The sequence below is a fragment of the Sturnus vulgaris genome, chromosome 5, assembly GCF_052056855.1.
Source record: "Sturnus vulgaris isolate bStuVul1 chromosome 5, bStuVul1.hap1, whole genome shotgun sequence".
Classification (NCBI taxonomy): domain Eukaryota; kingdom Metazoa; phylum Chordata; class Aves; order Passeriformes; family Sturnidae; genus Sturnus; species Sturnus vulgaris.
The window spans coordinates 4823167-4848377 of NC_142247.1; the positions used below are offsets into that span (position 1 = coordinate 4823167).

The window sequence follows — 25211 nt, forward strand, 5'->3', positions numbered from 1 at the left end:
ATTGCTTAATCGTAGTTTTGCACAGACCTGCACAGGCACCTAGGGTCTTGCATGATTTCTCTCAAACAAGGCGTGCTAAGCACACTGTTATCTTCTGCATTCCTCTTTTAAGGTTCTGGGTTGGTTTTTTTTGCCAAGACTTGTGGACTACTCTGGCTAACATATCCATGTCAGTCACAAGCTGAGCAGTGCTTTGAGTCCTGTTCTCTACCTGCATTCCCATAGCTGAGAGCAAACCCCATGCCAATCCTGTCATCTGCACTGGCTGAGGACAGATGCTGAGGGGAGAGGGTAAAGCCAGGAAAAGTAGAGAGTGTCATTTCCTTGGAACAGTCCCTCAACCTCCAGCAACTTCCAACTCAAGGTTTTGCAGAATTGCAGCAGTGGATTCTGGTGGATTTTCCTTCCATTATTTACCCCCTTAATTTCCTGTTCTGAAGTCATAAACTCTCGACATCCAGCATGTCCTGGCAGTGGGGAGTCTGGCTCCACAGCTGCACATTTTCTACCGTATCAACTCTTGCTCTTTTTGAACCTACGACCTGCTGGCCATGGTTTAATCTCTTGCAGTTCTTGTGTCAGAAATGGTGAATACTTGTATTCTATGACACTGATACATTTATAGGCCCCTGCCAGCGACCTATTCAACAGAACAATGGATCCTATTTCATTTATACTCTCTTTGCATGGAAGTTGCTCCACACTTCTAAGCAGCCTTTTGGCTCTCTTCCATGCCTTTTCCTGACTTTGTAACAGCTTGTGTGACAGCAAGAGAGAACTGCACTTATTTTTCAAGACACGAGTGCAATATTGGGTTAGACACAGGAGTAGTAACATAGCCTGCTCTCGCTCTCATTCCAAATTGTTTTGGTGTGATGGTTATATACTTCTCAGGGCCTAAAATCAATGCAGGTATTAATTAAATTTTTTAGTCAGACTCATGCAATTAATCATCAGGCCTTTGGAGTCCTGACTTAGTGGGCTTTCAGTGGTTCACAGGCTGGCTCTAGTCACTTGTGAGCACAAACTGAATACACCTGGGGATTGCAGTACCACATGGAAGGTGGTGCACAGGGAGGAGCTGAGCACAGCAGAGCAGAGCAGAGATTCCCTTGCCAGGTGCACGGCTGTGCTGCTGCTGTGGTGAGGAATAAAGGCACGGGATTGCAAGTGGAGCACGTCCACAGCAGAGGTGCTGCTGCAAAGCTGTGCTTCACTGGCTGGGCCACACAAACTCTCAGATGGCTCTGTGGCTGCTGCACTTAGTTTTGGACCCCAGACCTGGGATCTGTGGCACCTTCATCGTGCCCTTCTCCACTGTCACTCAGACACACAGATATATTTCTCTGCTCTGTGGTGGGTCACTCAGAACCTGTGATTTTGCTGCATGCCTACTGGTTCCAGAGCTCTTCCTGCAGAGCATTGGGATGAGAAGAAGATAAGGTGAGAGTTGAGGGATTTGTTATGTAATGCTAACAACCAAGTCTGACACACTACATTGACACAGGACACTTTCTTTCTCTCCTTTCTCACCAGGAGCTGTGCCCAGTGCTTCCCATCTTGTCTTCACACAGCCAGGGCAGAAGCTGCCTTTCCTGCTCCTCCAGCCACTCAGCAAGAGTGGATGTACATCTGAGTCACCATGGGCAAGATGGACAACACCTCCGTGGAGCTGAACTCTCCCTCCGAGGTGAAGCAGGCAGCCCTGGAGGAGCCAGAGCCCATCAGCCCTGAGGTTGTGAGCACCAAGAAGAAGAAGAAGGAGATCCCAGACAGAGGCTCCTGGAAGGGGAAATTTGACTTCTTGCTGTCCTGTGTGGGCTATGCTATCGGGCTGGGCAACGTCTGGCGCTTCCCTTATCTCTGTGGCAAAAATGGAGGAGGTGAGAGAAATGTAAAATGAGCAGCCTTGTCCCCAAGCAGCTTTTGGTTTGGTGTGGGTCTGGGCAAATGAAATGAGTGGTCCTCCAGCTGAGAGCTCTCCCACATGGTGGGAGTTATTAAGTTGTCCAGAGACAAGTTTCAGTGATCTCTGGGCTTTACTAGCAAGTGCAGGCTGGGAAGAAACAGTCCAAAGAAATAAAACAAGCAGTTTGAGTTCTATCATGCTTGTGTAGTTGAAATTTGCAGGGCTAAAAAAAAAAAAAAAAAAAAAAAAAAAAAAAAAGAGTGAAGAAAAAAAATCATGTGAGACCTCATTTACTTACAGGGAGGGCTATGGACAAATAGGCATCCAGTTGGATTCTGGGGCACCTCCAGAGAATCCAGTTTGCATCTGTTAAAGGTGGGGTTCTCCTCAGTCTAGTGTATTCTTAAGGGAGTTCTCCCAGCTCAGCTACAGAATTTCTGCCCATCTTGGATCAAGTCAGACAACACACTTCTGTGCCTCAGCTCCCCTCTAAAATGGTGCTCTTTCTTCAGCCTTGTCAGGGAGATGCTTTTGCAGAGGGGAGTATGGGCAGGTGTCAGTAGAGCAGAGACTCTTTCTTCTCACTCCATGCTGAGCTCCCCCATTGCTTGTGCCTGTTACTAAAATAGCCTTCCTTTCTCCCCTTTGAAGAGCTGCTCACTTCCTTGAACCATTTTACAGACTTCCCACACAAGTCCAAACCCCTTTTCCTCACCTTTAAGGCTGTACATATAATCTAAGTTTTGCCTGCTAGTCTTCCCACATTGCTCTTTGCTTCCCTCTTAGCTCTTCCTAGCCTGGAGTCCCTGTCTCGAGTGCCACACTCATTCATGCTGCTGAGGGACTCTTCTCATGTTTCTTCTCCATGTCTTTGTTATTTTCCTTTTGCCTTTGGCTCTCATAATTTCTTGTATTACCAGCCCATTTCTGTTGTTGCAGGCAGTGTAGGATGCTCTTCTCCAACCCTGGAAAAGAGGAGAAGGGTCTTGCCCCCTGAAACAATGTCCATTTAACTTCATTTCATAGCATTTAAGGCTATCTAGGCCCTTTCTCTGAAGCATGTGGAGTGAGTCCTAGCAGGAGACCAGAAAGTTAGCGATTTTGACAAGAAGTTTTCTAACTGAGCATGTTGTTTTCATAGAATAGTAGAATATATTGGAAATATATTGGAAATATTGGAAAGGACCTTAAAGATCATCCAGTCCCAAACCCACTGCCAAGGGCAGGGACACCTTCCACTAGGCTGCTCAAAGCCACATCCAACCTGCCCATGAACATTTCAGGGACAGGTCATCTACAGCTTCTTTGGGTTTTGTGGAGAGGTGGAAATGTGAGGTTTATGGGAGCATCCAGGGCTGCCCCGGGGAGCCTGTGCCCCCAATGCCAGAGCCAAGGCACAGGTTTGTCATCTTTGTCTGGCCACTCTCTGACTGCTAGCTCTCCTCATAGGACATTTCCCCCGTGGCTAGTTCCCAGCACTGGTTGTAGCCAGCGTCTGCCCCTGTGCTTGCTGCATCATCTCAAGTCTCACATCAGCTCTGTCCTCCCCGTGACTGTCTCCTCACACATAAAGGTAGAGATGACACTGCCTATAATTAGATGAGGGGTGTTGTGAAGCTAAAATCGATCCTACAATCAAAGTCAGCCGAGAACCGAGGACAGAGGGTGCTGCGGAGGTGTGGAGCACTATTATTAGCATCAACAATGGCACACGGGGTGATCTCTGCCCTGGCAGCTGCGGGCACGCAGAGGGAGCAGCCAGGCAGATGAAATGCGGGAATTGCTCCCTGCCTGCTCCCGAACATCCTGCCTTTCCTGCCGCTTCGTGCCGTGCGTGCCAGGCTGGATGGCTCCTTCTTCTCCCGCAGCGGCACTGAAGGAGCGGAGCTGCCGGGCCGGGCGGCAGAGCTGATGCCCGGAATCGTAGCCGGGACCGAGCGGAGCTGCGAGCTCACGGCAGCTCCTTCGCAACCGAGCGGGCACCGCCTGGGCTCTGCCCCGGAGCACAGCAGACTGTGGGTGCGACTCTAATTTTAGCGTCCTGCATGTGCGCTGCTCAGAGCACGGCAGTGTGGGCTGCTTCCATTACGCACAGGCGAATTGAACTGAATGGAAATATTGTCGTGTCACTTAGCGCTGTCACACCGCATCGGCTCACGGCTGGTTTGCTCGGCGCAGGGAGCTGGGGCACGGCAGCAGCTCAGCGCTCGGCCCGTCCGCTTCACCCCGAGTGATGCCTGGGCTCCCTGCTGACCCTGCACGTAGCTGGATGTGTCCAGCTGTGCCCATGACTCCTGCAGGACCTGGGGATAATATCCATGCCTGCTTGGCGACCTGGCCCTCTAAAGCGGCAGTGTCATTGCCAACAGCGCTCAGCTCAAGGAGGTGGTTTGGTTTGTAGATTTTCCACTGTTCTCGAGAATCTTTGTCAATCCAGGATAAAAGACTTGTGTCCAAAAGTTTATTTGTTTTTTTTCCTCCCAACAGTCAAATAAGATCTTTCACCTACAAATCCTCCTGACCTGTTGTAAATGAGAAGTGCAGGATCGTCAGAGCTGCAGCCAAATTTCATTAATTGCTTGCACAGAAGCAAGAAGGAGACTTGCACTGCTGCTAAGGTCAGCCTCCAAACTGCACAGCAGCAGGGTGGCAGCAGCCGTGTCCTTGGAGCAGACACTGGCTTCCCGCAGGGCTCTCAGGGGGCTGGACCTTGCAGGCTGTGCTGTCTAGCGAGCACAGAGGAGGCTGCTGAGCAGGCACAGTGATGCCCAAAGCTCTTCTCTCCTGTGTGCCAGGCTGCTGGTGAAGCCAAGAGCTTGCACGCCAGCTGGTGATTCAGGCTCATGGTCACCGAGCTGCTGGCACAGGGAGTGTTTTCTCCCCACCACCCACTGCCAGCTCCTCTTGCTTGCTGCCTCCCATGGACTCCCATGCCGGGTGCTGGCACCTGCATCTCCCAGATGGGTTCAGCTCCCTGCTTGGCAGGCAGATGTCCCCAGCTGGATGTCCCCTGAGCCAGCATCCCTGGCTGTGCCTGGCTGCTTCCCTGCCCTTGGAGAGCAGCTGCTGGAGCCTGGCTCTGCCGGGTGCAAGCTGGGCCACAGCTCTCAGAGTGGCTTTGCTGGCTGGCTCCATGTTTGCTTTCCCACAATTATCTGGAGAAGAAGACTCAGACTGACAGCTCAGCCCTAAGGTTAGTGCAGGAATCAGTGGTGTCCTGAACACGTCCAGCTTCTTCTGGGCAAACTGAGCGTCCTCCCTCTGTCCCCAGCCAGCATCCTCTGCAAAAGTTTGTCCTCCTCAGAAATGATGGCCCACTCAAGTACATGCATAAGAAAGATAAAAAATGGGCTTTGTCCCACGTCCTAGAAATCAGGATGACCTGAACTTGTACAGCCTTCCAATCACACAGCAAGGCTCTCCTATTCTAATTGCTCTTCTGAAAACTGGGTGCCAGTAATATATCTAGTAAATGACTCTTCTACCTCCTTTCTAGTGATAAGATTATTTCCATAGGGACATGGAGAAAAATAATATTTTCACTAGGAATTTTAAGGGTAAAACCTAAAACACAGTTGGGGTGGTATACAGCACTATTACAAGAGCCAATACAGACTTGGTCACAGTTTTCTTAAAAGACTGAAACAGCTGTAAACAAAGAAAGCAGTGGCCAATGCCAAATATTCCTATGCACTATTCTCTTAAGAGGAAGAAGAATTGAAAGCTTCTGCAGGTAAGACAGAAACATCAACAAGTTACAAATGTCAGTGTCCAAGCTTTTGGGTTTGTTGTCAGATTGGGTTTAGCGTTGTCTGAACAGCTAACAAAGTGAGCTTGGCATTGCATTACTAGTGATGCCACTGTACATACCCACAGTGATAAGGGGAAGGCAGCAGTGACCTCAGTGGGAGACTCACTGCATGCACCAACTCCAGCTGCAAACTGTCACCTCTGGGAGAGGCTGCTCCTCATCACATGGGTGCTGCAGAGCAAGTAACTGCAGCTGGAGGCATTTCCATCTTGATCAAAGAGGGGACTGCCTGATAACATTGCTCCTTCTTCCAGGGGCCTTCCTTATCCCCTATTTCCTGACGCTGGTGTTTGCTGGGATTCCTCTCTTCCTGCTGGAAACTGCTCTGGGCCAGTATACCTCTATTGGTGGACTAGGAGTGTGGAGATTGGCACCCATGTTCAAAGGTACTGTGCTGCATGTTTGTGACAGCAGTGGCATGTAACTACAGGCAAAGGCCCATTAATGGTTTGAAGGCAAATCAGCAAATCCCTGGGGGCTGGGACGGGGTGGCAGGTGAGGGGAGGGTTTTTCCCTTCTGTCTTTATCAAGCTGTCCTTGACCTCGATGTCTGCAGTCACTAACATCACTGTGATCTGTTCAAGCAGTTTTCTGTGGTGACAAGGGACTTTATCAGCAGTATGGACTGTGATGGAGGGGCTCTGGTTGCAGAAGCCCCTTTGTCTTCCCAAGCCTCCCTACATATGCTTACTTCAATTGCATGGGAATGCAACCTGTTGCCATGCTTGAAGTAACTGTTTTCTAGAAGCCAAGGGTGATTTAGAAATGCCTTAGGTGTGGGAAAGTGCAATTCTGCCAGGGAAGTGACAAGATTCTGTTTTCATGGAGCTCTGTCCATGTAAGTATCAGTAGCACACTGAAATGTAGCATTGTTCCCCCAGTGGAAATGGGTGGCTGAGAGACATGAGGGAATGAGCCTCCCTTGCTGACCAGCTCACAGTGCAGCTTCAGCACATTCTGTGTGGATGAGCCAATTCCCTTTTCCTGGTTTTCAAAAAAACCCTTGCTGTGATGCCCATGAGCTCTCTCGGGTACTGGAGACCTGGATTGATGCTGCTTTCTGCCTTCATTTGCAGGTGTGGGACTGGCAGCTATGGTTCTGTCCTTCTGGCTGAACATCTACTACATTGTCATCATTGCCTGGGCTCTCTACTATCTCTTCAACTCTTTCACTGCGGTGAGTCCTGGACATGTTGCAGCATAGCATTGGCTGTGCTCTGGGTCCTCACTCCCACTTATGGGCAGTGATTTATGACCCACAGTGGGAACTAGCTGCCACTCTTTGCCATTTGTGCAAAGAACCCTTATCAGCATCGTGCTAGACCCTTCCTGAAGAGGTTCATCAGCCCCAGAGGCAGTTTTGTAGTGCTGTTGGGTAGTGATGGGATGGTCCCATCCCCTCTGCAGGAACTGTTCCCCACTCACATCAGTCTTTAAAACTCACCCTGTGTTCCTGTTTTATTTCTGGGGCTGCTAGAATCTGAGCTGCACATTTCCAGAACTGGTTCTCTCAGGTTTTGTCACATCATGGTCTTATTTCTCAGGATGTACTCCTTATCTTAATTAGTTCTTATTCATTCTTCTCTTGATAAATGATATCCACGGGTTTTTTTTCTTCTGCTGGGAAACTGATTCAGAAAGTATCTAGACATCTGCTTGTGACTGTCCCTTAATGTGTGCTTTGGTGTTATGTTTTATAGTGGGTTCCTCTTCCATAGCAGGGCCTTCTACCATATAAGGTTAGAGTCACACCCTATGTTAACTTCTTGGTAGCTGAATCATTTATTTCAGCCCAGAAACTGCTAAGTTTCCTTAATGTAACTCTCTAAGCAACCTGCAGCCTTAAAGACATCAACCCCATGGCTCAAACAGGATCTTCTTAAATGTCATTTAGATATAACCCTGAAATGCTAGTGTGGACACTGTACATCCAGTTTTACTTTTTGTTCCAGCAAAAATTTCAAGTATCTATCAAGGCTTTTGCTGAATCATTCTATTTGGCATTCCCAACTGTGCTTCTACCACCAATACCACCTATCACTGTAGGGTCCTGGATCTAGAACAAAATTATTGACTGTGGGTGATTAGATGCACCCTCAGGGATTCCCAAATAAACAGAGGTCTTTTCCAAAGTAACCCAACTACACCTTGGGCAGGATGCATCTTAGGATGAGGCTTTGGTACATTCAGGTGTTACAGACCCAGCTGGTGACTGTGCTTGCATGTACATAGGCAGACCCAGGTGTTTGGCTCAAGACCTTTTCTTTTACCAGAGATAATAATTCCAAATTCCCAAAAGGACCCAAGGTGCAAATGAAAAAGCTAGGCTGATGTCTGTCCCCTGTACCTCCTAAATTTGACTGAGAGTATTTTGATCTATAATAGGAACCCAGCCTGCCTTCTGCAGTTTCTGTCCTCTGAAATCCAGAGGAAATGGAGCAGCAGCAAACTGTCCCCCAGCCTGCCCCTCCTTGTGAGAATTGTGCCACTTCTCTAACATGCAGACATTGAAGAGCTGCTGTGCAGCACTGCTCGAGCCATTTTCTTTTCTTCAGAGCAGTTAGCAAGTCCTCAGTGAAATCACCAGGTGGGTGCAGTGGCCTGGGTGGCCCCTGGAATGTCACCCCCACCATTGCAATAGTTATCATTTTGCCAGGATACCACATTTATAGGTATCGTCTGCTGGAGTGAACTGATTTAGATGGAGCAGTGAAGGCAGTACTTAAAGGCACTGATGCCACAAGGCACTTAAAACAGAAAATATTTTTGAAGAGGTCTATGGAAGAATAGGGATGGAATCAAACATCTTCTTAAAGCTTTGTTGAGCTGCAGCCTAAGGTCTTATCTGCAGAGGGAAATCACTCAGAATAGCTGCTCTGCATTTATCTACATGCACTGTGCTTGGGAAAAGAGGTAGCTGCTCATGGAGACATATCTGAGCTCCTTTCCTTGGGCTGGCTCAGCCATGGAATGTTGCCCTGGCACTGCCTGCAGTGCCAGAGCTGATTGCACTAAGTCTGTAATGTTGGGCTGCTGTCACAGTGCTATGCACAGTGTAAACATTTCCCAGGAATCCCTTTGTGCTGCTTATAATCAGGGCAATGTACAGCATGAAACAGCTACTGTCCTGGACAACAACTCCTGTGCCTGTGTTATAAGTCTGTTTATGTAGACAACCCATTGCCTCCATTCTCAGGGCCATGTTAATTTTTAAGCATTGAAGTTGGTGTAAATGAAACATAAGAAACAAATCACTGCTTATTCTTTGTGCAGTAAATTCTAGCCACTTGTTGAGTGAAGCTAGCAAAAAGCTGTAATGGTTATAAACACAATATCCCTTAATAATATTTTAATTTGTAGGTATTAATTATTAATTGTCTTTCTATGTGGAGAATTGCTAACATTTTATCAGAGCTACCTAGCATTGCTCAAATCACATCATGATATTTTTTCCTGGAAAATCCTTGTCACAATTTATTGTATTTTGGAAAATTGTTCCATTATTTTAGCTACAAGGGAATGCTCATCCAGTGGAGCTGCCCATTCTCTTTGCAAAAAAAAAAAATAAATTCAGGGGTTTCATTTTAAAAGAAGCCAGATTTCACTCGGGAGGTGTTACAGGAATGATAACCCTGCTGTCCTTGTGCTGGTGCAGGACCTGCCGTGGCAGAACTGTGGGAACGCCTGGAACACAGACCGCTGCTTCTCCAACTACTCCCTGAACGACACCACCAACCTCACCAGCGCTGTCACCGAGTTCTGGGAGTATGTCCCCAGCCTGCCTACACCAGGTTTCACCCCCTCCCCGTGGTCATTGTGCCTGCCCACCGGGGCTGTGCCTGTTGGTTCCTTGGGCAGCTTTGGCAGGAGGGCATTACAGCCAGCCACGGGCCATGGTGGGCATGGCATGCACGGTGCAGGTCAGATGGACAGGCAGGCAAACCTCCTCTCCACCTCTCTTTGCCTCCTTTTATCCCATCACAATGAACCTCAGCTCTCTCTAGGGATTTGTGAGCTCTCACTCTTGTCTGCACCTGGCCCTTCACCCTCCAGCCACCTCTGGGAGCTCCCAATCCCTCTGCCCTTGGTTGTGAGACTTCCTCCTAACACAGTGTCTCCCACCCTTAGGAGGAACATGCACCAGATGTCTGGAGGCCTGGGGGAGCCTGGCACCATCCGCTGGCCCCTGGCTGGCACGCTGGCCCTGGCCTGGCTGCTGGTCTACTTCTCCATCTGGAAGGGTGTGGAGTGGACTGGCAAGGTACAGTGTGAGGGCTGGGTCTTTTGGTGCTGCCTCTCATTGCTGCTCCCAGTGTCCTTCAGACTCCATTTTATTTGTCTACAATGTTTAGAGGCAAAATCACAGCAGATACTATTAAATTCCTGACATTTACCTCTCATGGCTGTAATAATTGCTACCATATTTATGGTGATTTTCATTCCAAGTGTAGAGAACAGCTCTTGCCTGTAAGGGTCTGAGCACACATTCTTTTTGGGAAGAGGCATTTTCAGAAATTACTTGTATTTCCCACTTTGGGACAGCCCTTTGAGAGAGCAAAGGCTTCTTGTGACCTCTTCCTTTTGACAATCACAGTCTCTTAAATTGCCTTTGGTGGAAAAAAATCTCACCATCTCCCTAGAAAATTTCCCACCTGCCTTTTTTATATTGGTGGGAGACTTTCAGATGAGAAGCCCATTGTTATTCCCTGTGCAGTATTCCAGGCTAGCACAGCAGAAAGGTAATTGCTTTGTTTAATGAAACAGCGGTGCTGAGATGCTGGGATGTGTTATTTAGAGCACAGCATGGTGCAGCAGGACACTATTATGAAAGGAATAATCTAGAGGAGAGATCAGAAAGAAGCACTTCAGGGGTAGGTCACCAAAGCTCTTAACTTCCCCAGTGGCTTTCAAACAGGCTTTAGCTACACAGCCACAGCAAAGCCCTGGTGATTACTGGTGTGGGCCCTGTGATGAGGGATGGCACATACCTGTAAGATCCTGAAACAGTGCTGAAAAGAAAGCAGTGGAATCAAGACAACTCATTTTGCTTGATGCATTGATGTAGAGAAACACCAGCTTTGGCTCTGCAAAAAAAATGATGTGATGACTTAAAGGGATTACTTCTGTGGACTAAAATTATCCCTGTGCAATTCCCTTGTCTTTGGGCATTCCATTCAGACTTTGCCATGCTACTTTTGTGATTAGTGTGTCCTTGTGTATCATTGGCCGGGACAAACCTCAAACAGCCAGAAATGTTACTAGCATGGGAACAGGGGACAGCAAATGCAAGGAAATGCTGCTGAAAGTGGCTGTGCTTGGGAGCCTGTCCCCCTCGCAGGAGAACATGCTAGACTCCATGACACCGTGGGCAGGAGAGCTCCTGGACACTGGTGGGCTGATGGCTTCTCTCCCATGGGGTCTTTTCCAGGTGGTGTATTTCTCAGCCACCTACCCCTACTTCATGCTTTTCATCCTCTTGTTCCGGGGAGTCACACTGCCAGGAGCCAAGGAGGGGATCCTCTTCTACCTCACACCTGACTTCAGGAAGCTCTCTGACTCTGAGGTTTGTAGCCTAGTGAGGAAAGCTCTTATCTCCCAGCTGTCTCTGCATTAGGCTTCCCCAGGCACTTCTCATGAATACTGTAAGTACTTAAAATAACACTGGAATAACCCTGTTCAAGTATTCATGACCCATGTCCCATAGGCTGAGACAAAACTGAGGGATGGGTCCTTCGTGGGTGGAAATCTGTGCAGCAGCTCTGTTGTACTCAAGCAGTACAGTTATCCACAGGGTATGGGGAGTCAGAAGTTATCCTGCAGAGGGACCTCCCCTCTGGGCTGGGAATGTCCTATTTCACTGACTGTCCTAGGGCTGGTGGTCTGATCTTGTTCTGCTGGTCCCAGAGAGAGGACAATGTGGTGATGGCATGGGGACCTCAGATACAAGCACAGCAGCACACACAATAGCAGTTTTTGGAAGTGCTTGAGTGATGAGTAGTGGCCAGTAATGTGTTCTTGGTCACTGGAAGCAGAGAGGAGACCCAGGAGGAACAGGGACACTTGCAAAAATGACGTTTTTCAGGAGACACAAACTCTGTTTTTCAGCAGTGATACTCCTATGGTTCCAAAGTCACCAGTTGTGTGAGTGGGGACAACTGGATATCCATCATTTCCCAGTGAGGGTCCCAATGATCCCTCTTTCAGGACACTCTCTGTAACTGTGCTACCAACTGCATTTGCTCTAATGCAGGAAACAGGGCTCTCAAGACCAGAGAGTTGTGTAAATACTATGCAATTGAGAAACAAACATCTGCCTCATTTTCTTGAACTTTCTAAACTTTAAGACCTTAAGGCACTGGGACCAGCTTTGCAAGCTGTCCTCTGCAGTTGTTTGCACAAACAGCTCCATGTTGGAAAATCAAAGACATGCTAGTGGAAGAGAAATGAAGGGTGTGGATCTCTGAGTGGAGCAGCAACCCTCGGGGGCACATGTGAGAAAGCAAACACACACACACAGGCTCGGAAAGTGCAAAAGTCCCTTCTGATCTGCATGGGACACTGTTCAGAAACGCATGACCCTTCATCCATCCACATCCATCCCATCAGACAGGGGTGTGTCTGATGCTGGGCCAGGCTGCACTTTGATACACTTGACATATAGGGAGCATGCAGATCCCCTACCTTCCAGTACATCAAGGGCCCTACAGTAAAGCTCTGGAGAGGGACTTTTGACAAGGCCATGTAGTGATAGGACAAGGGGAATGGTTTTAAACTGAGAGAGAATAGCTTTAGATTAGATGTAAGGAAGAAACTCTTGCCTTGGCCCTGCTGACAGGGTTTCCTCAGGGCCCCAGTGGGCTGTACATCCAAGCACACAGCTCCACAGTGTGCACCCAGTCCCCCTGCTAGCCCTGCACTGAGCTGTGCAGGACATGGACCTGCAGCACAGTCTCCTTCTGCTGCACTCCTCTTCTGGCTCCTTCTCTGCAGGTCTGGATGGATGCAGCCACTCAGATCTTCTTCTCCTATGGCCTGGGGCTGGGCTCCCTCATCGCTCTGGGCAGCTACAACCATTTCCACAACAATGTCTACAGGTCAGTTGTTTTTTTCCATCCTCCTGTGTGGCAGGGAGTGCTCACGGGTGAGGCAGGGGGCTGTGGTGAATCTGCCTGATCTCTGCTGTCCCCTTGCTGGCAGCATGCAGCCCTAGGTGTGATCTCTAGAGGGGCTCCCTACCTGCAGGACACTTAGTATGTCACCTGTGCTACCCATCCAAGGCACAGGACCAGCTTTCCTCAGGGTTTGGTCTTTTATTAACCCCACCCTCTGCTCTTGGTAGAGACCTGCAGGTGGAGTTTTTTCTCTCTTTCTCTCTTCCAGAGACTCCATTATTGTCTGTTGTATAAACTCCACCACGAGCATATTTGCAGGATTTGTTATTTTCTCTATCATTGGCTTCATGTCACACATCACAAAGAAGTCGGTGTCAGAGCTGGCCTCCTCAGGTAAGCAGAAACCCAGGTTCAATTGCAACAGCAGCCTGTGAGAACCATTTATAACTGAGCCTGGGGTGCTCTTGGGTCTTTCCTGACTAGTCATGCTAAAGTTTTATTTTGCTGTAGTGAAATATTTAGGCCATTTGCTGTGTGAAACCTTCCTATGGAGAATAGATACTACCTGTGTTTTCAGTAGACGTGATCAAAATTTGGAGTCCCTTTTTCGTGCAGAATCTTGAGACTGTGATCGCAGAATAATTTTTAACCAAGATGTGTCTTTCTGTACAAAGACATATTTTGAAATTGCTGTCTTTCCAGAGAAAGCTTTTATCTCAAGAAACAGCATTTTATGATGGTAAACAAAAGGCACCAGGAAAGTTATAACCAGCTCTGAATATCAGTTTATTTTTCTAGCAAAGTGCTCCAGCTCCATTTGGAGCAATAGTTTGATGACTTTCTTGCTTGCAGGACTTGTTTCTCCAATCATTTCTGTCTCCCCATCTTATCCCTGTGTCTCCCACTGAGTTGGGGTATCATGGGCACAAAGGCCCAGGTGTCCCTAGCCCCTATATGGAAACCCCTGAGTTCTTGGCTGTAATTTTTGTCTCTCTTATTTAACCATGGCCCTTAGCTCAGACTTCCCATTAAATTCTTTGTAAACATGGGCTCATCCCTCTTTTCATTGCTGCAGGCCCTGGACTGGCTTTCCTCGCCTACCCACAGGTTGTCACACAGCTGCCCTTGTCCCCACTCTGGTCAATCCTCTTCTTCTCCATGCTGATGATGCTGGGTCTGGACAGTCAGGTGAGACAACCCAGGGACAAACTGGGGGAAGATACAAAAATGTCTTCAGGTGCAATGGTGCTGTCCCCTTCTGCACTTGGGACAGCCCTGAGCAGAGTGGGTTTTTACTCTCTCGTGGCGTGAGGGCTGTGCTTTCCTGCAGCATTTTGGCATTGTTGTTGATGCCAACAGCAACCCTGGGCAGAGCTGCAGCTCCCTGGCTTGGTCCATGGGTTAGCAGGGATAGATCCTGGCAGAAGGAAAGAGTCATGCCTTGGAAAAGGCTGGTACCCTGACTGCTCTGCCATCTTACCTGATGGCAAAGTTTTACAAGATACTTGAGGAGGAAGCAGTTATATGTAGCAAAAGGTCTCCACCCTGCCCCCTCAGAGCCCTTATAAAACAAACCAAAACCAATTCTCTCTGTTTTTTTCCTGATAATTCAGCATAAAAGTAGCAATCCAGTGAAGCAGTGAATTGCATGCCTTCCTTTTGAGTGCATCAAAATCAAAGGTTCCTGCAAAAACCTGCACTTGATCTGTCATATCCTCCCTTGTGCCCACATGCTCTTCTCTTGCAGCACAAACCACCAGTACAGAGTGGATGCTCTCTTGGATTGCAGGTAGTGCTCATAAACCCAAGCCTACTTCACAATCAGACTCAAACCTATTCCTGAAATGTCACACCTGGTTTCCAGGAAAATCTAATCAACCAAATACGGTTTGCAATCATTTCACACTCTCATAAACACTTCATAAAGCTCATGAATGCATTACCACAGACATTAATTAGAAAAATGACCAGAATTCAAATAATACCTAAATGTTCTGAAAGAAACTACATTTACAGAAAAAAAAATTATCTGCATGGATTATTCACTCAGTGCTGGTGAATAGTTCGACAATAGACACTCTAAGCACTCTATGGAATTAATTTGCTGCATTTGCTTTTAAAATACCCCTTGAAATTCGCCACATCTTTTCTGACAGCCAGTTTTGGTGGGCAGGCAGTCTGTTGGGGAGGCTGTCATTGCCTGGAGGAAGAGGCTGGGGGGAAAATGAACCATCAAAAGGAAAAGAAGCTTTTAAAAAGTACAGCTAAGTACATGTGAGGAAGCTTTCTGTCTGCATGCTGGAACTCTGGTTCATTCAAGCACACATCTGGCAGCCGTGGTCGAACTCCCCTCGGGTCCATGCATCCCAATACGGGTGCTCTGTGTGGCTGAGAAGGGAATAGCAAGCTGGTGACATTGGGAGAAGGTGGAGGAGACTGTCCTTCAGACAGAGGTGTCACACCTGTATTGAATCCCAAGCCCAGATTACTGGTCCCAGCAGCTTGTGTAATGATTAGGACGCTAAAGGGGAAAAGGAGCAAAAGAGAGAAGTTAATGGAAATTAAATGCTTGGGAAAGAAATATCATGGGGTGAGGCATGAAGAAGAGAAGAATATGTGCTAAAAATTGTGGCTGGAGGGGGTTGGTGGGAAAAGCAGAAATTTTTGGAAAGCAGACTGCAGTGGCAAGAACAGGATGCACCAGTGCTCAGCTCCTTGCCACTCTGAAAGCAGCATGCTTTCATTCAGGTGCCTACATGTGCAAGCAGCCAAGGTTTGGTGTGTAAGCTGGGAACAGTGAGCCCCATGCCAAGCAGCTGCAGTCCCTGGGGCTAGAAAGGTAAGGCTCCTCCAGGCTGCATCCCCTATGAAGTCTGAGGCTGTCATGAGGCAATTTTCAGTATATGGTGTGAAGGTTATTGCCTATTCCATGGCCAGAAAAAGCAATATACAACCATTTGTTTCTCCACCTTATCCATTACACAGGAACTTAATTTTGATAGGAGACAAAGAGAATTCAACTCATTTTGTAGCTCTGTTCCTCATCACCCATCTCCCTGTCTTTCCTCTGTGCATTCCCTGGTTTTAGTCATTCTTCTTGCACCAGAGGGCTGTCAGCTTTACTCCATCCCATTACCTAAGGCATCATTTTCTTTACTCCTTTTTTGCTGGACACCACCCTCTGCCTCTGACCAGGGCTGTTGTCCTCCAAATGCACTTCCCTTTCTGGTCTCAGATCCCCTGGCCCTGCCATAGCTCTGGCCATGCATCCATGTGGAAGGAATAGCTTTCAACAGTGGTTTTTTTTAGTCATGCTATCTGTTCACACTGTGGTGCCAGCTCAGTCCTGACTCTTCCAGACAACAAGCCAGGTGGGATGGGGTGAAGAGCTCACTGTCAATGACTATAAAGGCAGCTTAACCCATGCATGAACAGCAGAAGATGCTTTAATGGCACTTGTGTCCAACATAAAAAGCTTAGCTTATGAAAGATTCAATTGGAAGCAGTTGAGCTTTGATGCTCTGGGAACGCTGGCTTTCCATAGGGATGGATATAAAACCTTGGGCATGCACATCTCCCTTTACCTTGCTCTGGCCCACGTGGAAGCCAGCCCCAGCAGTGTGCAAGCTCTTCCACCATCCCTGCCCAGCTATAGGCTCAGACACTCAATTTTTCTTCCACACATCTTCCCAACCCTCTGCTGCTCTTTCTGGTCTGTAGATCTCCACCTCCACTCTTGGGGCTTTTTTTCTTCACAGGGACGGGGAAGTCCCTGAGATCAAAAAGTGATGAAACCACTTTCATTTTCATTGCACTAGCTTGTACATTTGCTCAGCACGACCAGGGAAGCCAGTTTGCTGCCCTCATAAATTCCCAGGGTTGTTGCTGGAGGCATGATGTGCTCTCTGAGAAGAGGTATGTTACTTGTAGTTTCTGGGAGCGAGATATAAAAGGAAATCTCACAATTTGTGAAGAGATAGGAGGGAAGGATGCACTTCACATATATACAGTCAAAGTGCCCTTGTGCCAGAAGGCAGAACTAGTAGGAAAACTGGAAGGCAACACTCATGGAGATTTCATTATGTGTTATGGTGCAGACAGCGTTATTGTACTGTGCCTGGTGCAGCTCTGCACAATCCATCCAGGGGTTTCCACCACTAGAAAGATAATGTGCTGTGAGAACAGGCTTTTGGTGTGCTACATGCATTTAATGTTGTGTGCTTCAAAAAGTGAAATAAAGTCAAGGACTGGGTAATCAGAGATGTTATTCAAATGCACACGAGACTGGGTAATGCAGGTCCTTATTGAATGTTTTAGATCATTGAACAGGACAAGTGCTGTTGCCACAGGCTGAGGAGAGCAAGAAGGGAAGAGCAATAAAGGTCCTGCACATGTCCCATGAGCAGCCAGATACACAACTTGGCACAGGGCCTGGCAGTGTGGGGAGCAGGGCAGTGATGGGGGGCCCTAGAGAGTTTGTGGGAAGAAACAGGAGGCTTTTCATGGGAAGCAAAAGGCAGAGATTTATCTCAGCTATTTTTAAGTATTTAACTTTGGTGCTCCTAGCTCCATCTATATTCAGTGGGGAGAAAGAGATGAATTTTCACAAGATGGTTCAAACCAACTTTGTGCAGAGATGCCTCTTTCTTTCCTAGAGTCTGGAGAGTCCATAAATCACTAAGATTCTCAACATCGAAGTTAAATGTGTGTGGGTTAAGTTACTTATATATATATATATCCTTGGTGTATGCCTTTTCCCATAGTTCTGCACTGTGGAAGGGTTCATTACAGCCCTGATGGATGAGTATCCTCGAGTCCTAAGAGCCAGGAAGAAGATCTTCATTGCAGTAGTCTGCTTCATCTCTTACCTCATTGGATTCTCCAATATCACCCAGGTACAGATGGCTGTGTTTGTACCTCCATTCCTGACACCTTTCTGGCCACTTGACACAGCACAGCACCACCAAAGCTTTGGGAGAAGTGACAGCATTTCTCCTATTCTGGATGAAGTGATTTGCTCATCACTGCTACATCTCAAGTGACTTAGGATACCTCCATAATTTTTACCATCATCCTATTGTCAGTCTGGCCTGTTGTTCTGCTGTTTGCAATAAGGACTCAAGCCAACAGAGCCCAAATTTAGGGAATGCTTGCTGCAAAGAGTTAAGATAACACAAAGAAAACCTGTCTGTTGGGGACTTGAACCTCTTGAGCTGAAGCTGAGGCTTACATGAGAGGAGGTGAGGGCTGACTGGTCTGGAGACCATTTGTGGAACAATGTGGGCCCATGAGGAGGCAATGCAAAACTCCAGGGAGGGGCAAAGCAGAATAAATTGACTCCTTCTAAAGCAGAGAAGTAGAAGAGATCCTAATGAATTTCTCCTCTTTTCTCCTCACCCTCAGCTATGCCTGAACAGGCTGGCTAATTGTCTGCAAGAGCACATCAGTTTTGCTGCTGGGAACCATACTCCAGTGGAAACATTGCAATAGTGGCTCTACTGTCCAAGGAAATTAACATTAAACCAACAGATATGTTCAGTAGCAATCCAAGCTGCTGGCTGATATTGTCGGTCATCATCTGTAACTGAACTCCTTGACCCTGTTTTTGTCTTTTCAGGGTGGCATTTATGTCTTCAAGCTGTTTGATTACTACTCAGCCAGTGGCATGTGTCTTCTTTTTCTTGTCTTCTTTGAGACCATCTCAATTTCTTGGTGTTATGGTAAGCACAAAACACTTTGTTCCTTTATTTTCTCCCTGGGCATGGTGACTTACTGAAAAAGCCACAGCCAGTGAAGACAATGACAATTTTGCAACTGAAAATAGCTTAGACTGATAACTTCAGAAAATCAGGAGTGGAAGGCTGTCATCTCACCTCTCCAGGCCATCACAAAGACCCCAGCACAGACTGGCAGATGTCCAGGGTCCTTCCCTCTGGGCCCTCAAGAGGACACCAGGAACATGGAAGCTGTTAGCATGAATTTGTGTCCCAGTACCCCATCCCCTCCAGCTAATGCTTCTCTTGCCACACTGTCACCCTCTTGCTGTGCCTGGCCTGGGCTCTGCCATGAGAAGAGGTGAAGACCACGATGCAGAGATGTTTTTGTTTTTTTTCAATGCTCATTTCTTCTTGTAGGTGTGAACAGATTTTACAGGAACATTGAAGAAATGATTGGCTACAAGCCTTGCATCTGGTGGAAGATCTGCTGGGCCTTCTTCACACCTCTTGTCTGCCTGGTAAGACCTGAGGAATCCTGTGTGCAGGAGTGGGTCTAGAAAGGCCTCTAGATGGGCTGTAGGGAAACACTATGTTCTCCACCCAGCACAGGTCTGGTGCAAGGGGGTCCCAGGCAGACTGGAGATGGGTAAAGGGATACAGGAGCCTCTTTCACTCTGCTTGCTGGAAATCACCCATTAAAAATTCTAGATTATTACTTTTAATCTAAATGGGGCCATCAGCTCTTCATGTTTTTCTTCCTGAGATGCCAGATGATAAGCAAAATAATTTAATGCTTTAAAAAGCTATTATTGGTTCTGGCTTTCAGCTACTCCAGCTTCAGCCTCTGACAGGCTTATGAGAACAAATGCTATCACCAAATGCAGGATAACTGACTGCAGAGCACTTTGGCCTTTGCAGGTACCTGCCCTTCCAGCAGTAGTGCAGGGAATGGTGTGACAAGGCCAGGGATAGGAAGATGAAGACTCCTGAGACCAGCTGTGAGGAAGCTCTTTACTTGCATAGGAGCTGCTGTGGGGGCACTGCTTGTCTGAGTAGTCTAGTGAAGAAGGAATTCAGGGGTACTCCAATTCCAGCTTTTTACATAGGATAAGAAGAAATTATATGAAATTACCAGTTGGTGGGCTGGAAGAATCTAGACTTATGTAAAGAGCTTTTGGGCTCCTGTAAGGCTGTTGGGAGCTAAGAGGGTAATGAAGCAAAGAATGGCTGGACCCTGATTTTCGCTTTCCCCTGCAATGGCTGGTGCTCTTTTTCAGGGGGTGTTCTTCTTCAGCGTGGTGGAAATGACCCCTCTGACACTGGGAAAATACGTCTATCCTGCGTGGGGACAAGGCATTGGCTGGCTCATGGCCCTGTCCTCCATGGTTCTGATCCCAGGGTACATGCTCTACTCATTCTTCACCTCAGCAGGGACTCTCCGGCAGGTAGGAGCAGCTTCACCACCCTGCTCTGGCTCAGGATAAGCTCCCCCCTGAACTAAAGCTGGACCAAGCAGACCCTGCTCTGACAGAGGTGTCAGAGTCCACCAGGTCTGTGCTGAAAGCTCTGTGCACCATCCCCCCCAGGGAGGGTTCAGATCAGTCCCAGGGCACTGAACAGCCTCCAGTGACACAGGCTTGCTGCCAGCACGGCTGAGCAGGACACCTCTAACCCTGGGAGCTCTGCTGGACAGGCAGGGAAACCTTCAGGTGGTCTACCCTTCTGTCTGTTGTTCCTCACTGAGGTTTGTGTGATCATGACCACAAACATGGAGCCCTCCTCCCCTGACTATCCCTTTGGCATGGGCTACTGGAGCCATGGAAGAGTTTGAGGACAAGTCCTTGAGGTTTCTTACCCAGAGAAATCCCAGCTCCTGATGATTCCTGGCTATGAGCATGTTTACTTGGCACTCTTCAGCAGGGAGATCAGCATCCTCCAAGCCTGAATCCTGAAATGTCTCAGGCTAGGCCCTGCTAGCAGCAGAAACAAACACAGGGGTGGTTTGTCATGTGCCTTTCAGGGAACACTCAGTGACTGAGGGGTTAGGAAGCAACAAAGACCCACAATACCCACCACAACAGTCTTGTTTAAAACATCATCTTTAGTAATTTGAGCAGGATTTTATGTAGCAGTGAATCATGAGTCTCTATGTCATACCCAGTACTTACTGTTAAGATTTTATTTACAGTGTTGACATTCAGCCTTGAGAGCACTGTGCCCCAAACCCCTGGCTCAGTGCTTACAGTTGTAGGAAGTTACCCCAGGAGTGTTGATTTATGGCTTTGCCAGCCCAGCTGGAACAGCAACCAGATGCCATCTAAATCACATGAGGTTTTTTTAGGGATGCTGTATTTTTAACAACGTTTGACTCAAAAAAGTTGTGGCTGGAATTACTGGGCTGAGGTCGGCTTCAGGTTCTCTGCCTTTGAGGTGAAGTTGCAGGTGGATTTGAGTTTTCTTCCTCCGAGCATTACATTTGGATGGGCTCTGATGTGGGAACCAGGTGGGTTTGGGATCTCAGATCTCCTTTCAATTTCTGGTTTCTCATCTGAAGCTGGGTTTAGCACTTGTCCTTCCTGCAGGACTCAAGCCAGGGTGTTATGTCAAGCCACTTTATTGGTTTTAGGTTGAAGGCCAGTGCAATTCCAACAGTAGGCCCTTTCTCAGACATTTACAGTGTTCCTTAATTCACTTATAATGTGAGTTGGAAGAGGGGGGAAGGGAAGCCTGAAAGTACAGGTCTGGGTTCAGCCCTTTGCCTTGTTTCAATCCTGTTCCACTGGAGATGGAGAAAGCACATCACAGCATCTGGGGAAGCCCAAACTGGTCTGCACCCTCTCAGGAGTAGCTTTGGTCCTCCTGACCAAAGGCTTGTGCCAGTTCTATCCATAACCCTTCCAAAGTGCTGTGTATTCCTGTGCTGCCCCAGGGCCTTGGAGAGAAGCTCAGGAGTGTGTTTCCAGCCATCCCCTCAGTATCTTGTGCAAACCATCAGCACCAGTAAGCAGCACGAGTGGCTGATGTGCATCCTCCCTCTCTGACTCTTCCTCTAACATTGCCCACAAACATCACGAGACCCAGACCCCCTCTCAATCATTCATAGACCTCGGAGTGAGCAGCAGATGGCAGCAGGAAGAAAGTAGGCTAATCTGTGTGTGTATGTGTTGGTATCAGAGAGACAGAGAGAATTTTTGGCCTCTTATATGCACAGATCCTGGATTAATTTGTAACAGAGCTGGAGCTGGAGGGAAATTAGATGCCAATCCTGAATAAAGTGGTTTTGACAGACAGGCAAGATTACAAGTCCTTTTGATCCTACTGAGCATGACTGTGAGAGGGGAAAAAAATACCATGAATGGCAGAAGCAGTTCAGTGAACATTTCAGGGAATTCACGCAGCAGCAGCCACTTCAGTGGTATTGGAGGGTAGGAGTTTGTTTCCCTTTTCTGGAAAGAGAGTCTACCTGTCTTTGTGATGTCTGTTCAGGTCAGGCTTAATCCTCCTCTGCATTTTCTTCTGCAGTGCACAGCATCAGTCCCTCCCTGACTGACAAAAGTGATTCATTCTTCTTCATCACTCCTGATGCTCAATCCACACGCCTCCAGTAATGATTTGCCCCTCCATATTTTCCTGGGTTCCTGCTTCATTTTACTTGACTCTGCAATTTTCGTTTGATTAGCTCAGGGTGACAGGAATTGCTGCTGTGCAAAGGTTTGTGCAGGTGGATGTTCTGATCTGCATCAAAGGCACAGACTCTAACCTTGTTAACCCGCTGTAGTTACTTAGTAATGCTTTGTAATCAACGCTAATTGGCAAATAGGTCTGCTCTGAAGCCTGTGGCATTGCAACTCTCTCTTCCTCCTTGCAGCTGGTCTTGCCTGGTAACAGTTTGCCTCCGTTATCAGGATGCTCCCCCTATTTCAGATAAAAGGAGGAGCTGCTGTGCTCTGTGCAGCATCAAAGCAAAGGTGACTCTCAGAGGCTTTTGGGGTGCTGCCAAATGTTGCTGGAGGAGTCACTCCATCCCCTCACCCTGCAACCAGGGTCACCTCGGGGCGAGGGTCCCAACCCTCAGCTGCTGCCCCCAGCCCTGGCTGACATCCTCTCTCCTTTCATTCCCGGGCAGCGTTTGCAGCAGATGACACAGCCCAGGCCAGATGTGCACGCCCAGAACAACGGCCTCCAGCCCAAGACGTCTTTGAACGGGAGGATCTCGGATGCTGCTGTGTAGGAGGGAAGCCTGAACTCCTCGCCCTGCCCTGTAGCTGCTCACTCAACGTTGTCCCTCCAGCTCCTGTGGCACAGCTCGCTGTCCCTGGCTCTGCAGTGGTTTTGGCTTGTCCAAGAGAGGACCTAGAGGAGGAGCCTGTTCATGGCTCTTCCTCCTGCTTGGCTGACCAAGGCCCTGAACAAGCTTACCACCAGGGCGTTGTGTGGTGACCACCTTCATCCTGCAGGCCCTCGGGGAGGAGAACCTGGTGCCCACATCTTCCACCTCCTGAGAGAGGTGGTGTCTCTAGAGAGCTTAGGCTGATTGTTATTCACTTGTCTGTTTTTCTTGCCTTTCCATACGAAACTTCACAGAGCATCCCCCAGCACACAGATGTGTTTCACCCCAGAGAGATTGCTGTCACCAGCTTCAAATCTCAGATGGCTGTTGATTGATGGAGCATAAAACACCAGCAAACACATAACTGGAGGGGATGTGCAGAACAAAGGATTCTAGTGCAGAACAAGGAATTCTAGTGAGGAATCCTGCATGTTGGTAGCTGTAGGACATCACCTCACACCTGAAGAAGGGTTTGGGGGCAGTGTGTGCTGCTCACAGTGCCATGTTTCATCCCTGCACACTCTCCAGACATGTTTACTGCATTCATTGGGGCTGGCACTGTGAACCAGAGCCCAGTGGAGCAGTCAACCTTTCTTTTCTGGAGCATCCTGCCCTCTGTAGCTGTGTGCAGTAGCCACACCCTCACCCTAAAAAGCAGCTAAAAGGGTAAATGGAGGGCTCTTTGCTACAGGCTGCTCACATCTCCCATACTGACCACAACAAGCTTCATGCAGAGTCAAGGCTGTGTGATAAAGAGATTTTTCCAGCACTGTGCAAATCTCCTCCCAAGATAAAGCAGGGTAGTTCCTGCCAAGCACCCTCTCTGGCTGTGTCCCTGGGTGGGAAACAATCAGGTGGAGCATGATCTCCATGGATGATTCAGTTTATATCTTTTTCAGGAAGTGGCCACTCCTAAATCCCAGCTGGTGGAAGGCAAGAATTCCTGAGGCAGTTGGCAGGATGTGGCCACCATGCTTAAACCCACCCCTGTGAAGCAGTGCTGATTTCCCTTGGGAAGTGCCTGTTCAGTCAGCTGCTGTCACTGGCACATCCCAACTCCCAACACATAAACCACAGAGGGCTGTGAGCTCTTGTAAATGGTGCTGGAGGAGTGCAACACCTTGAAGATAGCTGGGAAGTGTTTCAGAGCCATCCTACAACAGCAGCTTATTTCTTGGTTGTAAAGCTTTGTGAAAGGAGGTGGCTCATCATAGCACCACGTGTAGGTGTGACAGTGATGCTCCCAGATGTGCCAGCCTCCCAGGGACCCCGCACAGAGATTGTCCTTGTGCACAGAGTGTTTGATGAGCACACATGCTGTGACTTAGTGCTGATTATTGCACAGCATTGCCAGGTCTGCCCACGCTCCCAGCTTCAGATCAGAATCAACAAACTCATAAAAGAGCATTCAAGTAAAGGTACGTCCCACCCATTTTCCTACCAAACAGTTTGGTCTCAGAAGTGACACACTGCAGTCCCCCAGGGGTCCTGCTGCAGGTGACAGATGAGTGAGTTATGAGCCTTTGAACAATTGTCTTGCTCTCCAATAGCAGCTTCAAAATGCTGCAGGTTGGCCCTTGCTGCTTGTCCCTGCCACTCACCAGAGCATGGGCCAGCCTGCTCTCCTGCCAATCTTCCAGCCTGTGGAGCAGTAACAGAAAGAAGAAAAATTTTCTGGTGAAAGGTAAAGTCAGACCCCTTTGGGAGTGGGTCCCCTGCCAACTCATTGGTGCATCTTGATTAATGTGGCTTCAGATATGTAACCAATTTGTATTTGTACTCATCATTCTCAGCAGTTATGGCTGCTGGGCATTAAGTGCGTGTTTTGTGGTCTTCAGCAGCCTGAGCTGAGATTACACCCTGTCCCACCTGTAATTGTTACAGTGTTTGTGTCAAAAAAATCGTGGTTGTTAAACAGACATGAGGAAATGCTGTGTTTATAGGCTTGGTCTTGTAAAGCCAAAAGCCAAACACTGAAAGCTGCAATCATAGCTCATCACCATTAATCTCAGCCAGTTACAGACATGTCATATTTCCTTTCCCTTAATTGTCTGTGCCACTAGCTGGAAATTTCTATTCCAATTTCACCTATTTTTATGAACCGGGCCAATAAGGAAACCACTCTTTATAAACATGAATGTCCTTTGAGAGGGACATCTGTGCTCAAAAAATGTGTTAAAGCTCTAAACTTTGCAGTAATGACCCTTATTAGAGACCTGCTTTTGTCTGTGCATCCAGGTCCCATAATCTCCCTCCCCTCAAGTGCAGACTGAGGGTGGCACAGGTGAGTGATGGCCACTGGACTCAATTTTTGAGTGAGGCCATAAAACCA

General features: G+C 48.0%; 1 protein-coding gene across 1 annotated transcript; it reads left to right on the top strand.

The window, feature by feature from the left end:
• The first annotated feature begins 1365 nt into the window (after positions 1-1365).
• Positions 1366-24948, top strand: LOC106849410 (sodium- and chloride-dependent GABA transporter 1-like). Its single transcript, XM_014869986.2, has 14 exons — positions 1366-1883; positions 5975-6106; positions 6797-6897; positions 9376-9485; positions 9849-9981; positions 11149-11283; positions 12711-12814; positions 13101-13225; positions 13908-14020; positions 17596-17727; positions 18450-18552; positions 18967-19067; positions 19827-19994; positions 22676-24948. The coding sequence occupies exons 1-14, from the start codon at positions 1643-1645 to the stop codon at positions 22778-22780; spliced, it is 1803 nt and encodes a 600-aa protein (XP_014725472.2). The 5' UTR covers positions 1366-1642; the 3' UTR covers positions 22781-24948.
• Positions 24949-25211: the final 263 nt, after the last annotated feature.

Bases quoted from the DNA above. Each gene is read 5' to 3' on its own strand.
- LOC106849410 (XM_014869986.2), top strand. From the start codon at position 1,643: ATGGGCAAGATGGACAACACCTCCGTGGAGCTGAACTCTCCCTCCGAG. The intron at 9,982-11,148 runs GTACAGTGTGAG...GGTCTTTTCCAG, and splicing joins GTGTGGAGTGGACTGGCAAG to GTGGTGTATTTCTCAGCCAC. The intron at 19,068-19,826 runs GTAAGACCTGAG...GCTCTTTTTCAG, and splicing joins TCACACCTCTTGTCTGCCTG to GGGGTGTTCTTCTTCAGCGT.